We start from the raw sequence: 17,890 nt of genomic DNA, 5'->3' as shown, positions 1-17,890 counted from the left end.
TCAAATCGCGACGATGGCGATCTGCTGCCTTTTTTCTATCTTTCCTCAGATTTTTGCAAAGCCTCGTGGACCTTGGCAAAAACCGTGTCCAAGTTGCGCGTGTACTCATTGGCTTCACAAATCTTATCTCTCGTGCTTAAGAAGGTGTTATGTCCCGCTCACATGAGAGGGGATCTAGCCCAGATGCCGTCGGGATGGGTGTCTAGTGCCCGGGCGGACGTAGTGTGAACACAGCCAGTGTGACCGGCCATTTTTATAAAAGGGAGGCCAAGGCCTCATTTGAAGTTATCGACCCCCATTGGCAAAGAGCCAGTGGTTAGCCCGCGAGGCTAGGAGTGCGCGAGGTCACCTCGAGGAGGTGAGGCCGGGTGGTATGGGACGCTCGGTCTTACAAGTGCACGTCTACGTCCTCGGACGCTAGCCCCAGCACGGGGGAGCTTCCGGATGGTGGCTATGGTCGGGTGGTTCGTCCGACGCGCATCTGTAGGCGGTCTGTGTAGCCAGGAGATCCATCTCCTTGTTTGTTTCATGGTATCAGAGCCAGCTTGGCTACGGAATGGACCGTGTGCACATCTGCAGATCCGTTTGAGTCGGGGAACCTCAACTTCAAGTAATTGTTAGTGATTAATTTGCTGAAATTACTTACTTTTCTTCTCGAAAGCATGTTTGCAGATAAGAAAATAATGTTTGGTTACTGATTTTTGACAAAAATCAGCAAATTGACGGGCGAAAGTGCTGAAAAATGGAATTTTTTAGTGTATTACTTGTTAAATCGGAGGATTACTTATTGAATTGCTGGTTTTAGATTAAAATTCACCATGTTGTATCCTTTCGAATCTCTCTCTGTAAGTCCCTCTGTGCGAAGCATAGAAAGAGAGAGAGAGAGAGAGAGAGAGAGAGAGATAGTCACCTTCTCGACTGTGAGTGGTCCTCTCCTCCTCTGTGAGCGCTAAGTCTGCAAAAAAGAAGCGTGATAAGCTGGCTCCAAATTGGCGCTCATGAGCGTGGTGGACACACGCGCACACGCTGGGTGCACGGGCCCGATTCCTCTCCACGCGTCCATAGCCTACGGCTGATTTTTCCCAGCGGTGGACTGTTTTTTACGCTACCCTCTCTCTTCTTACATTTTATTAAGTGACTTTTATTTAAGGTGGGCCTTTTAATTTAAAGTGGCCAGGACACTTTGTTTTTTTTTCAATAAGTATGAAACCTGAGTTTTATTAAAACTCACTTACAGAGACTTGTAAGTTGCAAAGAATTGAGTTTTTAGGCTCTCCTGCTTCTGTCCGAGCCTGCTCTCTCTCACCTGCTCGTGCTCCCGCGCTCCCGCCATCACCTCCTCGCCTTCAGACCCTCACGCCAACGCGTAGAGCTCCTCGAACTTCAACTTTTCGCGAACGAAAAGTCAGAAAAGACCCAGTTTTGCTTGAAATTTCCAATTTTTCACGCACTTTTCCATGGATTCCTCCAACTCAAATGTGCAACGTGACGACACGCCAAGTAATATCCAAATTCCATTCACGCATGCTCTCTACATATGGATTACAAGTACTTTCCAGAGTTTCGACCACCGTGTTACTACTCTCGAAAACGCGAACATTCAGACGAACATTCGCTTGGCCTCTCTCGAAGGGGTTGTGCAAGGGCTCAGTTCCCGACTCTCTACTCTCGAAAATATGGCTCAGTCGACGACTGCGCGTATTTCCAAGGGCGAAACCCATCTCCAACAATTGCCGATGCAGATTGCTGCTTTTGGGCGTTCACAAGGTGGTCCGACTACCACGATTCCGTACAAAACTACAAATTTCTCAGGAGAAGAGAAGGAATGTACGGAACCGGCCGTAAATAACTGGCTGCACCAATGGACCACATACTTTGATCTCCATGGGGAGCATGATGAACAGAGGATTCAGACGATTCCTCTCTATCTGCGCAATAAGGCGCTTACCTGGTGGCGTGACATGACAGAGAAGCCTACGACGTGGGCTAACTTTTGTGTGAAATTCAAGAGGAATCTCACCAAAATGGATCCTTTGAAAGCCTATGCAAAACTGCAGAGTCTTTCGATGAAAACTCTGTCTTTTGATAAGTATACGACAGCTTTCAAGGAGGCGCTCACCTTCTGCAAGGTGGATTCTACACACGCTCTGCACATGTACCTGCTGGGATTGCATGAGGATTACCGTTGGGCCTTAATCAAGGACAAAGCCCCGACTGATGTCGAGAATGCAGTGGCAAAGGCCAGGACGTTTCATTTGATAAATGGAGTAAACTATGAGAAGAAAAGAACTGCAGACCATCAATCCGGTGAGGGCGCTTCGAGGAAGCGACCCCGATTCGAGCATAAGTCCAAATCACCGTCTAGATCTTCTCAAGAGAAGAAGAAAGCCAAAAATGCTTCAGTTGCGGATGCAGTGAAGAAGGGGGCTTGCTTCGGATGTGGCCAGACGAGTCACCAAATCAAGGATTTCCCCAAGAAGAAGAAGACACAGAAACCGCAAGGTCATCCTTCAGTTCAGATTCACGAGATCTCAGGTAACTCTGATATTGTTCAAGTTGAAATCCATCATTTAGTGCACAATTCATGCACTAACTGTACTTTTAGCACCAGAGTGTTTGATAAGCACGATCTTCTCCGTTTCCCCGGGAAGATCAATGGTCACGACGTAACCGTACTCCTTGATAATGGAAGCTCACACAATTTTGTGGATACAAAATTGGTGCAGAAACTGAGCCTGCGGACGCGGGAAAGTGACCATGAGTATCGCGTAAGATGGCTCGTGGCGAGGATACAGATGTATGGAATCGGATGGTTCCAGATTTGTCACTCGAGCTGGCTGATTATTACAAAGAGAACCTGGATTTCCACATCATGCACCTGGACAGAGCAGATGTTATTTTAGGAATTCCATGGTTTTATGATAAGCAAGACTCATTGTATATAGACTATGTACATCGCTCTCTTGTTTTTGTTAAGCAGAAGATGCCTCAAGTATCTGTGTCGCTTTGTAATCAAAAGTCTGTAAATAATGGTTTTGCAATACCAGTTGTTACTGCTTTGGAAATGTATAAAGAAATAAAGTCTTCTGACGTTGACTTTTATCAATGTGTACCATCTGCTTGGTTTGATTCATTAGTGCTTGGTACTTCTGTCACTGAATTTCGTAAAAATGTTTCATGTATTCTGTTCAACTTGGGAATTCCGACGAATCCAACCTTATCCGAGAAATCATGACTGATTTCAAGGATGTTTTTCTTGATGATCTACCTCCTGGGTTCCACCTTCGAGAGGAGTTGATCATGGCATTGAATTGGTGGCTGGTAGTCAGCCCTTCTCAAAGCAACTTTATCGGTTTAGTAAAACCGAAGAGGACGAGATTCAGCAGCAGCTAAAAGATTATCTCGACAGGGGTTTCGTTCGACCAAGTAAGTCCCCGTGGAGAGCGCCAGTGTTACTTTCTAGAAAGAAGGATAACACTATGCGCTTCTGCGTGGATTACAAGGGGTTGAATAAGCTCACTGTCAAGAACAAGTATCCGCTCCCGCGCATGGACGATCTGATAGATCGGCTCCATGGAGCGTTGTATTTTACGAAGATAGACCTGCAATCAGGCTATCATCAGATACGGATCAAACTGGAAGATATTCCTAAGACAAGCTTCCATACGCGTTATGGTCACTATGAGTTCTTGGTCTTGCCTTTTGGTTTGACCAATGCTCCAGCTACGTTTCAGCAGATGATGAATGATCTGCTGAGACAGTTTCTAGGCAATTTCGTTGTTGCATTTCTCAATGACATCTTGATTTACAGCCGAAGTTTGTATGAGCACTTAGGCATATACGCGCTGTTCTCGAAGTACTGAGAACTGAGAAGCTTGATGCTAAGGCTTCTAAGTGTGAATTCCTTAAGAAAGAGCTTCTATACTTGGGTCACATCATTACTCGCGATGGAATTCGCGTCGACCTTGAAAAATTGGATAAAGTGCGAAATTGGCCCATTCTAAAGAATGTACGCCAAGTAAAGTCCTTTTTAGGCTTTACTGGATTCTTTCGTAAATTTATCAAGGATTACTCTAAAGTTGCTGCTCCGCTTACGCAACTATTAAAAGGAGGGGCGAAGGGCCAAAGACTTCGGGTCCTCATCGTAAAGGTGATCCCCCTGTTGTTTGGAGTGAGCGTTTCGACGAGAGCTTTCGGACACTAAAGCACTTGGTGACTACTGCGTCAATATTGCACATTGTGGATCCTAGCAAACCGTTTGTGGTTGAAATGGATGCTAGTGATTATGCTATTGGTGCGGCGTTATACCAAGATGGACGTCCTGTTGCGTTTGAAAGTAAGAAGCTTTCCAACGCTGAAATGCGTTATCCAACGTACGAGAAGGAGCTTTATGCTGTAGACCACGCCCTGAGGAAATGGTGGCACTACTTGTATGGCTCTACGTTTGTTGCATAGACAGATCATCACTCCTTGCGCTATATCTGTAATCAGGGTGATCTGAGAGGCCGGAAGGCTAGATGGGTTGAGCTTATGCAAGAGTTTGACTTTGAGATCCGTTATAGAAAAGGATCCAGCAATCGAGTTGCCGATGCGCTCAGCAGGATTCCTGAGCTCAATGCCTTGTCTATGGCTGAAATCTCGACGGATTTCTATCTCTCTCTCCGAGGCCTATGTCGTTCCGATGGCCATTTTGGCAAGATATGGAACGAGATCGAAGCGGGACATGACTCGCATACAGGCTTGGGTGGTCCGGAGTCCCAAGTGAGTCGTGCTCGGGAGACGAGATAGCGACAATATTCCATTAGAGGTGGACTATTGTTCAGAAATGGTAAAGTCTGCGTGCCAAAAATCGATGAGATTCGACAAAGGATTTTGTGCAAATGCCACGATGTTCCTAGCGCTGGGCACCCAGCGCATCCACGGACCTTTGGCTTTGGTCAAGCGATATTTCTATTGGCCAAGGATGCGCTCTTACATAGAGAGCTATGTGAAGAGATGCGCTCAGTGTCAGGTCAATAAGGCAGAGCGCCTTGGAAAAGCTGGCCTGCTACACCCATTGGAAATCCCAGATGCCAAGTGGCAAAGTATTTCCATGGACTTCATCGTTGGTTTGCCAAATACTAGTCGGGGCAATGACGCTATTTGGGTTTTGGTCAATAGACTCACAAAAATGGCGAAGTTTATACCAACGTAGTCGACAATAAAAAGCCACAGCCTGCAACGTAGAGTTTAGAAAGAGACTAGCGTGGAGGATTTTACTCTCTCTCTCTCTCTCTCTCTCTCTCTCTCTCTCTCTCTCTCTCTCTCTCTCTCATGCAACGCCAGTTGGCAACGATTTCCTCACGCTAGGGCATAAGAAGGGTAGCGCTACTTGTATGGGGCGCTGCTCACAGATTACATACACAGAAAGAGTTCCCCTTGGAGCTCTCAATTCTCAGCCCTCTCTCTTTCTCCCCTTCCCACAACTTCATGCTTCTACTCTTTCGCAAGCCGTGCAGCAGTTAGGGAGCACACTGGGAGGTGAAGGGCAGCCAACAGAGGCTTGTGTGCGTCCATTTGGGGATAGCCACACTCAAACAAGCGCTTCAACAGTTGTCAGGACAGTTTTTTTCAGCCCTCTAACGAGTTCCTAATGCTAAATTTCAACAAAGGTGATCTCGCTTGGGCATTCCGTGAGCAAGCAACTATCAGAAGTGATAAGTCCCAAGTAAAGGAACACCGAATAAGACAAACATAGCTGTTTCCGGCTACAGATACATAAAATTTCAGCTATTGGGCTAATGATTGACAAGCATTTTCTTGCATCAGAATAATTTCGGGATGGAGAACAATCCAAGCTACTCCGGTCCATGTGTTTGTAAGAATCAATGATAAACTAACAGAAAAGTATCTTGAAGGGGGGAGGGGGGGACCAGCCCATCTTCTGGTCCCACTGTCGTGTCCTTGTTAATTACTTTAAAGTGTTATTTTGTGTGGATTTTTCAACGATATAATTTCGAAAGTGTTTAAGTGCTGGCTTCCGTATTTTTGACAATGGTATCAGAGGAAGATCCTCTCTGTTCCTTTTCTATAAGCAAGACGGCTCTTGGCAAAAACATACTTGTCATGGCAAGACGAGAGGAAGAGCTTAAACGCCTCAAAAGACAGATGGAAAAATTACAAGCTACTCTCACTCAGCCAGAAGTGCAAAAGGTACTTAAGACTCTTGAAAAAAGGAAAGCGAACATGGTGGTAGAACCACCTTAGAATACCCGACAGCCAGGTCAGGATAAACCTCAGACTGGGCTCCACAAGGAGAAGATCTGACCTCCTTGCCTAGCTACTCTCCAAACTACTCTTTCATGAAGAACTTGGACAACATAATCCCTAACAAAGATTTACAGCTCGATCCAGATGAGCCCGTTGATCACCCACGAGATTCGAAACTCCTCACAAAGAAAAACTCCTCACAAACAGGAGTTTAATACGAAGCATTCTTTGCATTCGAAACTCCTCACAAACAGGAGTTTAATACCTTTCATGCAAAGCAAAAGACTCTCTCTACTCAGACAAATAGCTGCCCCCAAAAGCGACCTTCGGATCAGCCCAAAGATCAAGAAAAGAAGCCAAAGGGGGCTAAGAAAAGTAGATATCTTACTCCCTAGCACCTGAAGGCTTACATGGAAGAGGGCAATTGTTTCTTTTGTGGTGAAAAAAGCCGCAAGAAACCAAATTGCCCACATCTCAAGAAAGATTCTCTACCTCCTGCTTAAAACTCAGTCCCTCAAGTATAAGCCAACACAAGGAAGAAGAAAGGTAAACGACAACTTTCAAAGGGATAGGACACTCTTAATGGACAAAGAGTTCTGATTCCATTTAACCCAAGCTCGACAGACAATTTTATCTCATTAGACGCCCTAGTGTCTCTTGGTCTTACTCCAAAAAGGTTGGGAACCCCGATCACCTCCGGTTCAGTCTTCACGGTTGACCACGAACTCTACTCCTGTTCAAGGATATATGAATTTGAAAATCAACGAGAACTCTGATCGAGAGTCTTCCTAGTTACTCCAATCCAAGGATGTGATGTAATTTTAGGAATGCCTCCGCATTACAAAACTCATCATATCCCACACTAAGCAAGCAAGAAATTGTCCTTCTGTTTTATAGGGCACTATGATGTAGATGCTAGTGCAAGTGATTGGTCCATACCCATGGTCAATCACATCACTGTTAAAAAAGATATAAAGAAGTGTCTTTCTGCTTACTTGATTTTTTTCAAAGTGAGAGAGATGAGTGATGAAAATGTCTTGTCAAATTTGGATTAAGATCGCTTAACTTTTTGTAATCCGTACTAGGATTTCTATACTAACACTCTCCCCGATGAAATACCTCCCAAAAGACCGGAAAATCACCGTATAGATCTGAGTCCGGCCAGCTCACCTCCAAACAAACCACCTCACAAAGTTAGTTTATTACAACAAGAAGAAATCTTGAAACAAGTAAATGAGCTTTTGCAAAAGGGTCTTGTTGAACCTAGTACTTCTCCATATTGTTCACTGGTTTTGCTTGTTCACAAGAAAGATGGCATTTTCAAATGTGCATTCATTATCGTTCTCTAAACAAGCTTACAATCAAGAATAGATTTCCAATTCCTAGAATTGATGATATTTTAGATAAGCTACAAGGGCTACGAATTTTCAACCGCATAGATCTCAAGAGCGGCTATCATCAAATCCATATTGCTCCCGAAGATATACATAAGATTGCATTTTGTACAACCTTTGGATTGTACGAATTTTTAGTAATGCCTTTAGGCCTTACTAATGCTCCAACAACATTCAATCAAATGATGGATCGAATCTTTTGTCCTCATCGACAATTCACAAGAATCGTTTTTTACGATATCTAGGTCTTCTCTCGCACAAAGTAAGAACATAACCAACATTTACAGATTGTCTTTGAAGAATTGCAAAAGCATAAACTTCAAGTTGATGCTAAGAAAAGTGAATTTTTCTTGACCAAAGTTCACTATTTGGGACATAGTCTCTCATAATCAAGTATACATGGACTGCACAAAGATTCAAGCTATTTCAAAATGGCCGCAACCTGCTTCTCTTCATGATTTTCGAATTTTTCTTGGACTACTACAGACGTTTTATTTGCCATTTCTCATGTACCTAGGTCCTACACCTCTCCATAACCTCACAAAGAAAAAGATAACCTTTACATGGGGTATTAAACAGAAGGAAGCTTTTGAAAATCTTAAGCACCTTCTTATCCATGGACCAATCATCATTGTACCTGATCTTCGAAAAGCATTCAAAGTAGAGTGTGATGCTTATTGGAATTTGGTTCAATTCTTAATCAAGAAGGCCATGAAATAGCTTATGAAAGTAGGCGACTTCGTGATGCAAAACTTCATGCTTCCATTCATGGGAAGGAACTCAAGGAAGTCATACATGCTCTCTCAGTTTGGAAGCATTACCTTTTTGGAGCAGATTTTATAATTAAAACCAATCATCAAAGTTTTCAATATTTTCTCTCCCAACGCAAGGCGACTGAGAAACAGATGGGATGGGCCAATTTTCTCTCTATGTTTCACTTCCAAATTATACACACTTCTAGAAGTAAAAATGTAGTTACAAATGCTCTTTCTCGACGGCCTTAAGTAAATGCTATAACGAGCATACACCATCAAGAATATTAATCTCTACTCGTTGTATCTTGACAACTCCAACTTTGGCGAAACCTTGCAACAACTACAAACTCGTAATGAAATCTTTCCTTTTTCTATCAAAAATGGTATCTTTATTTTCATCAGCCTCTTTCTGTGGCACATCCACTTAGAAAAAAAGTGGTGGATGAAGCACATGCTTCTCCTACGCGGGACATACAAGTATAATGTCCACACCACGAGCCTTAGAAAGATATTTCTATTGGCCAACACTACAAGCTGACATAGATAAATATGTCAGAGCCCCTGTAGCATGCCAAAAGGCTAAGAGTGATCGCCATAAAACTATTGGCTTACTACATCCCCTATTGGTACCTCAAGTACCCTAGAAAAGTATTGCCATGGATATTATAATGGATTTGCCACGAACTCCAGATGAAAATGATGCAATCTAGATTGTTATAAACAGATTCAATAAGCAAGCTCATTTCATTCCAATAAGAAAAACCATCAAAGCTGATCACATGGCCATGATCTTTGTGGCACAGATTTTTAAAAGATTATATGTGATCGCTATCTGCGAATGACTAGTAATTTTTGGAGAGCACTTCTTACAAATCTAGGAACTAAGCTGAATTTTTCCTCAGCTTATCATCCTCAAACCGATGGACAAAGCAAAATCACTAACTCTACAATCCTAGACATCTTAACGTGCTATGTTTCAAATAATAAATGAGAATGGGAGAAGTATTTACCTCTAGCAAAATTTGCATCTAATAACACTGTACATTCCTCTATGAAAAAAGCTCCTTTTGAGGTTATTTATGGCAAACCACATCTTCCCCCAATCCTTCTCACCAAGGATAAAATATTTTCAGCTGATGAATTTGTACAAGATATTGATACCGCTCACACTCAGGTTAAACATGTTATCATTAGATCTCAAGAGAAGCATAAGAAAGCAGTAGATAAACATCATCGTGACCTCAGACAAGTTAAAGGACAATTTGTTCTTCTAAAGTTTGACAAAGCCGAACTTAAGAAACAGGCCACTCAGTGTAACAAACTGCTGACGTGTCAAAGCCTAAAGAATGGAGCCAACTTACAGATGTGGGCCGAGGGGCCTAAACCCTAAGAAGAACAAGTAACAGAAGAAGAAGTCCTACCAACTTATGGGGACCCCGTCCGATGGGGCCCCAAGTGACATAAAGGATTAAAATAAAGCAAGAACCGCGCACACACAAAAACTGATGACGTGGCAGATTTTCGAAAATTACGCTGACATGATGACATGGCAAGCTGTACGGATTTTCGCATTTTGCGCTGGCTAATGACGTGGCAGGCTGTATGGATTTCCGTGATTTACGCTGGCAGCTTTTTGGCATTGCTTTTGGACCAAATGCTTTTGAGTTTGAAGGTTTTTCACTGTAATTGCTTTTATAGGCCAGGGGCCTTTAAATATGAGGTTAGGGCTCATTCTCTGGCATGCTTCCTGGAGAAGGTGCAAAGTCTGGGGTACCAGCTTGTACTGTGTTGATGCAATATAAAGAAATACCGAAAGAGGCGCCAAGGTTTGGGGCCAATACTCTCTGGGGTGAAACTCCGTCACTCTCTATCGCATATCGTCTCTCTATTCTAGTTCAGTTGTTATTGAAGTGTTAAAAGTTTGTTCAGTCTGTTCCTTTCTACTGGCACGTGGTGCCCGCCTTGTGACACTCAGAAAGGGAAAGTGGTAAAACTTTTCAACAGATATTATGGCCAATTTAAGATTACAGATCAGATTAATCAGATCACATTTCGACTGGATATTCCACAGACATGGAAAATCCATAATGCTTCACATGAGTCTTCTATGACCTTCCGTTGGCGAACATCCTACAGAACCAGTTGTTGAAGAACCCCCCAAAGTAGACGAAATTGAAGAGATACTTCTTCCAAAACAGATTATACACCATTAAAAGTGACAATCAAAGTCTAGAATGACTCATCGTAAGTACTTAGTAAAAGTCAAGGATTACTCCTCTCTAGATGCTCAGTGGATGACAAAATCAAAATTGAACGATTGTTCAGATCTTGCATAATTATCATGAATCTAATCTCTATAGTTGAAGACAACTTTTTAGAGGCTAGAGGGATGTACTTTTTTTAGCTAAGACTAAAAATGAATAAAAATGATTTTTGTGCACACAAAACTAGTTATTGAATTTATGGGTACCAATAAATAATTTAACAGATAGGTGAGTTTTTCGGTGCAATGGCCATCTAGAAATTTATCGTGTCCTAAGTGAACAATAGCCGGACTCACTGTAGAACGCGTCGCGACAAACACGTGAATAAGATGGTGTCCCCAATTTGTTCAAAAAGTAACGATTCAATATTTTATTGTGGCCACCTAAGAATGGTTGGCCGGACACAATGTAAATATGTCTCTGCAGGATTCAGCAGACTTAATCTCAAGAGGCATAGAAATAGAAGAGTCAATAATGCTTCAGATTGGCCAAAAAGCCGCACTTTAACACTTGTTTTTAAGCTTAAGGTTTAAAACCTTAAAAAATGAGTGGTGGAGCCAACCTGAGAGAGGTCAAATTTTTTTAAAATAACACTAAACAACCAGCTTGTAGAGTGGAGCTTTGAAAGAGACCAACGTGGAGGATTTCACGAGTCCTCTCTCCCTCATGCAGTGCCAATTCGCAACGATTCCCTCACGCTGGGGCATAAGAAGAGTAGCGTTGCCAGCAGATTACACACAAAGACACACACTCACATGCACACGCACACAGTTTCCATTGGAGCTCTCGATTCTTAGCCCTCTCTCTCCCTCCTTCCCACAATTTCATGGTTTTGCTCTTTGGAAGGCCGTGGAATGATTAGAGGGCACACTCGGAGGTGGAGGGAAGCCAATAGCAGCTTGTGTGCATCCTTTGCGGATAGCTGCACTCAGACAAGCGCTTCATGGGCAATCTGGACAGTTTTTTTCAGCACTCTAGCGAGTTCCTAACGCTGAATTCAGCAAAAGCGATCTCGCTTGGATACTCTGTAAGCAAGCAGATAACATAAGTGATCGCTCCCGCATAAAGGAACACAAAACAAGGCAGACAGCCATTTCTAGGTAGAGGTACATAAAATTTCAGCCATTGGGCTAATGATTGACGTGCGTTTTCTTGCATCAAAATAATTCCAGGACGAAGAACAGTGCAAGCTGCTCCGGTTCATGTGTTTGTAAGAATAAGTGATAAAACTAAAAGAAAAATCTCCTGAAGGGGGCGAACCAGCCCGTCTTCTGCAGACTGGTCCCAGGTGTCGTGTCCCTTAGAATTACTTATAGGCTTACAAAGTTTTTTCGCTCTACCTAAATGACATCCCATCAACGCGCTATAACACAACACAGCAGTGAGTCACACTCATTAGAACAGGAGACTAAAGCTTGTCGTCAATGCTTTTCAGAAAAGCAGTTGCTTTCCCGTAAAGGATTCTATGTCGACATTGCATCTGTGCATGAGACTGCATCCAGAGATTAATGGGTTGTGTAAGTGTGAACCTAATTTTCAGCTTATGAGTTTTTATTGAGTTTTGCAGGTTCATACCATTTTTAAAAGTGACCGACCACCCAACTCATAAGTGGGCGGCCACTTTATAAAAAACTGGCCAAATAAAAACTGGCCAAATAGCGCCCCTGTTTGCTGCTATTTCTACATGAGAAATCGAACCCCCTCTCTCTTTTTAACTGCATTAAGCAAGTGATCTCCATTTTCAGTTGCCACAAAAGCTGGGCGCCCCCAAATTAGTCCCCCTATTCCTGCCGGCCACAAAACTCTATAAAAGCAGCCCTGCCCTCTCCATCTAGCCTCACTTTTGCTAGGCACCCCTGCTGTGAGATTGCACATGGAGATTCTGCTGCGACGGTTCGACGAGTTCTTGCAACAAGTTTGCAATTGGGAGGTTGCTTTTATTGTATGTACTATGACACAATGATGCCACTATTACTTTGTAAATGGTTTTGTCTTGAGACCCTCCTGCTATGACCATAGTAGTGATAAAAGGGTTATTTTCTGTGCTTTGCAATATGAAGCCTTTCAACTTCGTCTCAGTTTGTTCTTACTTGACAGTATGATTTTCAAGACATTATAGCGAAAGAAAAGAGCAAAACCAGAAGCCCCTTTAAAGTTACATGATCTAGTATATGTAACATCAAACACTTCTATGATCTCTTCAATACACATGAGATTTGAAAGCACACTAAAAGAAAAGCACCAATGAAACAATAGTTTTTAAGTGAAAAGTAGAGACTACCTGAAGACTGTCAACAGCACCCAGAAACAAGAGTTGTGTCATGCATTTACTCCTCACACTTAAAGGAATATCTGACTGTTCCTCTCTATCTGACAAGTCCCGATATCCAAGATCATCATTCTGCACAAAAAATGATTCATGTTACAAACATACAAACTGCTTATGAACAAATAATAAGAGCACAAGCACCAAAAATTATGAAGCATACATGCATGTTTGAAAGGGCAACCATACTCACGCAAAGCTTCTCATACAGTTTTACATGTGACATACACAATGTAATTAAGTACAGTGACAGAGAAACCATCTGCAAATACAGTTTCCCACACACACAATCATCTGTACACAATAGACAATTCCTTTACTCCCAAAAGAGCAGAACATAAGAACCTGCTCAAATGAAGGAGCCAGACTATCAGCAGCTTGGCTCTTCCCCTTGAATGTTAGGTTCTTCATTAAAATGGTGTCCATAAGTGTCCGCCCGAGTGTCTGATTTCTAAAAAACCCTCCTGTTGACTCCTTTCCATCTAGCACCAGGAAACAACCATAAATTTTAATAACCTTCTGGAATAACACGGAGATACAATTGAATGAAAAAAGAAGACTGGCACCTTCTTCAACAGATGTCTGCTTTTCTTCAAACTCTACGTTCGCACTTTTGCTATGTTTAAAAGAATGGCCATTCGCAAAGCTACCAGCCATCCCGTCACTATAGTACAAATTTTCATGATTGTCTAGGCCTTCTTCTTCAGATAACCTCTGTCTTAAGGTTCGCTCTGAAGCCAATTGACCATCTCGTAAGGTGTAAGGAGAGATCTTATTATAGTTGTAATTTGCATTACTTGCTAAGCTGAGAAGCTCCACTGGTTGCGTTGTATAGCAAGCATTTCTGCAGGCAGGCATTCCTTCATTTCAGCAGCAAGCATTTCCAGGACAACACAACCTTCACATAGAGTAGCCTTTAGGGCTGGGAGTAGGGCCTAATAGAAGCATAAGCCTCCTATGTGAAGTGCAAAACATTATACAACAATCCCAGCCCACAAACCTCCTCAGGACTAGCCCCTGTTCATTGCAAGTAAAAAGAGTATATGTGCATTTCTGTTAAGCCCACTCCCAGCCATAAAACCTTCTTAAAGAACTACTCCTGATTGCGAGAATTATAACACAGGAACTAATGCCTCTCAGAAATTGACCTTAAGCATTCCAAAATTTTAGCCCAATCCTTCTGATCGAATTGATGACCCCCAACTTGCATAAGATGTGTAAGTGCATTGACAGAGATATGGGCAACTGTCTGATCTGCACTTTTTGCACACTCAAGTAGCAAACTCAGGAGGGAAGGCAACACGAATGAAACCTCCTGAAATTAAAAACAAAATAACTGGCTCAGGATTCCCCATAGTCAAGGTTCTTGATGATGCAGCAGTTAATACACAGCAAAGTACACGTATTCATGTATTAACTGGTACAAACCAAAATACACATCGTCTGCAAGACTAATTTTACATGCCTTGTAGAAGGTGCTAAAAAGGTTGCAAAGCAGCTGGAGAGAGTGTATGCATGTCTCACGAAGCCAAGCTTCTGCTGCGGCTGATTTTTGGACATCATTCTCCACATTTTTCACAGTATCAAAGATTGGAAAGAGCACATCATTAAAAACATTCTCCCAGAACGAAGCCGAAAATTTATGACCTCTTTCCTGCAAAACATCAAATAAAACCTCCAACGCACAATTCCTGACTTCTGTGCGGGGATCAGATGTTAACTCTGACAGGCCCACCAGCATAGGGAACCAATAGTGCTCAGCAACATCCAAGCCCTCCTCTGCAACATCCACTTCCACTGGCTTTGAAGCACCTCCTGGTATGAGTCCCTGGAACATATATATCAATTCTGATGATTGTGAGTCTTCATCTCCTAGATCAGTTTAGCATTCGACTTCTACTAGTACATTTCAACTCTCTCCCTCCCTCCCTCTCTCTCTTTACATGATACACAAAGTGGATTGTAAACCTGGATGTATCGGATGGTCCTATAGGTCAAGTTTGGCCCCCACATATGACATTTTTTTCCCAGAACATGTAATCATACTGATTACCTGTACATGGTCAAACAACCCATCAAACAACTATGTACAAAGGCTAGAGCCCAATATTGGCTCTAGCCTTTGTACAACTCGTCCAAGCAGCTGGACGAGTTGCACCTGCTGGACGAGGGCGAGCAACTGGACTAGGGCGAGCAGCCGAGGCGAGGGCGAGCAACCTGAGGCGAGCAGCTGGACGAGGGCGAGCAGCTGGACCAGGGCGAGCAGCCCGAGGCGAGCAGCTGGACGAGGGCGAGTAGCCTGGGGCGAGCAACTGGACCATGGCGAGCAGCCTGAGTAGGGCGAGCATTATGTGGCGAGCAGGCTGACGAGGACGAGCAGGCCTGAGGGGAGGAGACTGAGGCGAAGGACCCTCTCGCGCTGCCAACTTGCTGGACGAGGGCCCTAACCTCTGAAGGACGAGGGCGAGCTGTGCCAAGGGCGAGAACTAGCTGCCTACCAAGGGAGAGGGCTATAAGAACCAAGGGCGACCAGACGAGACCAGTGCCAGGGCGAGGACGAGAGCAGTAAGTCAGCCAGGACGAGGGCGAGGACTTGGTGACGAGGGCAAGGCCAACCAGGGCGGAGGCCAGACCTCAGCTAGTGAGGACTTTGACTCAGTGCTCGCTTTGTTCTTCTCTCTCGGATGGACCAACCAGTCGAGGATGGTGATGCAAGTGGCTTCACCACGCCACAAAAAATGAAAGCGACTTTCAAGCGGAGGAACAGAGATAGCATACTCTCGCCAAGCATACTCTCGCCAAGCTCATTGCGGGCAGGGAAAACCGTCAGAATCCAAGATGATTTAATGATGGAGAGGGTTCAAGTGATGATTAAATCTGAGCTCGGCTTTATGAGAGATGACATCAGGAAAGAGATGTACACAAACACAGAGAGTTATAAGAATTCTATGTATGCACATATGAGGAAAGAATTCGATAAAGCGATGCTTGGTAAGCATGATGAGATGTATCTATCTGTGAAAGGGGAGATGCAGGCTCTAATGCGGGCAGAAGTGAATGTAATGGAATGTATTATGCAGAAAAAGTTGGATGAGGCAATTGCAAGCTTTGAATCTTCGAAAACCAATGTCGAAAAGTGCATGAAGGAAAAAGATGCAGTGATTGAAGAGCTTAAAGGGGAACTTGCAACGTGCAAAATTATGCCCAAAACGGAAGGGGGAAATCAGCCCTCGATGTTAAAGGAGCTCGAAGATATTAAGGAGCAGGTGAAAACTCTACGCGAAGGGCAAGAACTAAACTCGAAAGAGGCTTCCTCATGGGCGGAGCGCCTTTCTAAAACCCAGGATAAAGTTGACGAAGCAGAAAAATGGATTGAAGGTGCAAAGAAAGGAAAGGCCCGGATGCCAGAAGCCGCACAAACTTCTACCATAATCAATATGACCATTGAGGAGGAACAGAAGAGGAGGACTAGAGCCCTCCATGTGCGTATTACTGGTATCAAAGACACCGAAAATGTAGAAGACGAAGTGAAGGAACTCTTGCAGCGCATGGGCATCCCGGAACCTATGCACACAGGTGCTTGGAGAGTAGGAAAGAAGGGAGTGGATGAGAAGGGAAACGTCAAAGAGAAAGCACTTATTTTGCATTTCCCGACTTTGGAAACAAGGAAGGAATTTCTGAAGAAGAGACCAGCACTTAAGAAAACTGGAATATTTATGGGGGATGACCTTACTTTAGCACAAATAGCACATATGCAAGAGTTGATGCCAGAGATCAAGGCAGCAAGGGAGAAGGGAAAAATTGCCTTTTACAGAGGAGGGAAAGTAGTGGTTTTGGAAAAACGCACAGCATGACAGTGCGAGACATATGGGACCACACTCCGGATGGCGGCATGAAATTGTAATGGATCATATAGGCTGGATGTGGGTGCCTTTGAAGATAGCTTCAGAAATAGAGACATTGTCTTTTACTCGGAGACACATCAAAAATTTGGACAGTTGATGCCAAGTGTGACTGGCTATGTATGGGAGAGAGCTTGTCGGCCAGACACTAGATCCCAGCATGGAAGTCGAGGTTCAGGAGGGGTAGCAGTCTTATTCAAGGAAGAGTTGCAGCCACTATTACAGATTGTCCGGAGAGATGACCAGGCGAGATACATGTGGGTGAGACTGAGAGCTAAGACAGGCAGATTCTTATACATTGCTATATGTTACTTTCCCCCTAGCACATCAGTCTATACCTCACCTAGAGGGCAATCCCCTTTCTCTATACTTGATGCTGGCATATGGGAGTTCTCTAGAGATGGAGATATCATTCTCTTGGGAGACTTTAATGCCAGGACGGCCAACTCCCAAACGGTATTTTACGATACCTCGGAGGAGATGCTTAGAGAGATGGATATATCGGAGATGGGACTTGACAGACACTCACAGGATAAAGAGCACACAGAGTATGGGAGATATCTCATGGAGATGACAACTACGCATGGTCTGGCCATACTTAATGGTCTAGAGATTTTTCCTTCGTCTGGGGGATTCACATGCTTTCCACACAGACATGGGGCCAGTACAGTGGACTATGTCATGACTTCACCGAGCTTCATCTCTCATATTCAAGATCTCAGTGTGGGCCCTAGGCCTGTTGGAGTAGCAGTGGACCATGCTCTCCTGACTTTTTCAGTCTCTTTCCAATATAGTGTCTCTCAGACACCACGGAGGATTGCACACACACGGTATACTTTTACACCAGAGACGGATTCAATCTATGTGGAAGAGATTTACAGACGGATCGGGGCAGCCGAGCCTGTATATACAGTGGAGGAGATCACCACTTTATTGACAGAGATCTTGCATGGGGCAGCAGCAGAGGCATACCCACACACTCAACCAGATCAGAGAAGAC

At 43.7% G+C, this 17,890-nt stretch overlaps 1 protein-coding gene across 3 annotated transcripts in view; it reads right to left on the bottom strand.

Annotated features, from left to right (window-relative positions):
* The window catches only part of ATMIN7 (HOPM interactor 7), a 107,039-nt gene that overhangs the window by 36,361 nt on the left and 52,788 nt on the right, over positions 1-17,890 (bottom strand). For all 3 annotated transcript variants that reach the window (XM_086510464.1, XM_086510462.1, XM_086510463.1), the window contains 5 exons: positions 14,454-14,816; positions 14,137-14,303; positions 13,555-13,832; positions 13,334-13,470; positions 12,944-13,063 (listed from right to left, as the gene is read on the bottom strand). In XM_086510464.1, the coding sequence (XP_086366590.1) occupies positions 12,944-13,063; positions 13,334-13,470; positions 13,555-13,832; positions 14,137-14,303; positions 14,454-14,816 (1,065 nt within the window). The remainder of the gene's footprint in view (positions 1-12,943; positions 13,064-13,333; positions 13,471-13,554; positions 13,833-14,136; positions 14,304-14,453; positions 14,817-17,890) is intronic.

Source organism: Adiantum capillus-veneris, chromosome 4 (assembly GCF_014529385.1).
Source record: "Adiantum capillus-veneris isolate H3 chromosome 4, ASM1452938v2, whole genome shotgun sequence".
NCBI lineage: Eukaryota > Viridiplantae > Streptophyta > Polypodiopsida > Polypodiales > Pteridaceae > Adiantum > Adiantum capillus-veneris.
Note: the sequence above shows the minus strand (reverse complement) of the source record. Positions and strands in the feature narration are given on the sequence as shown.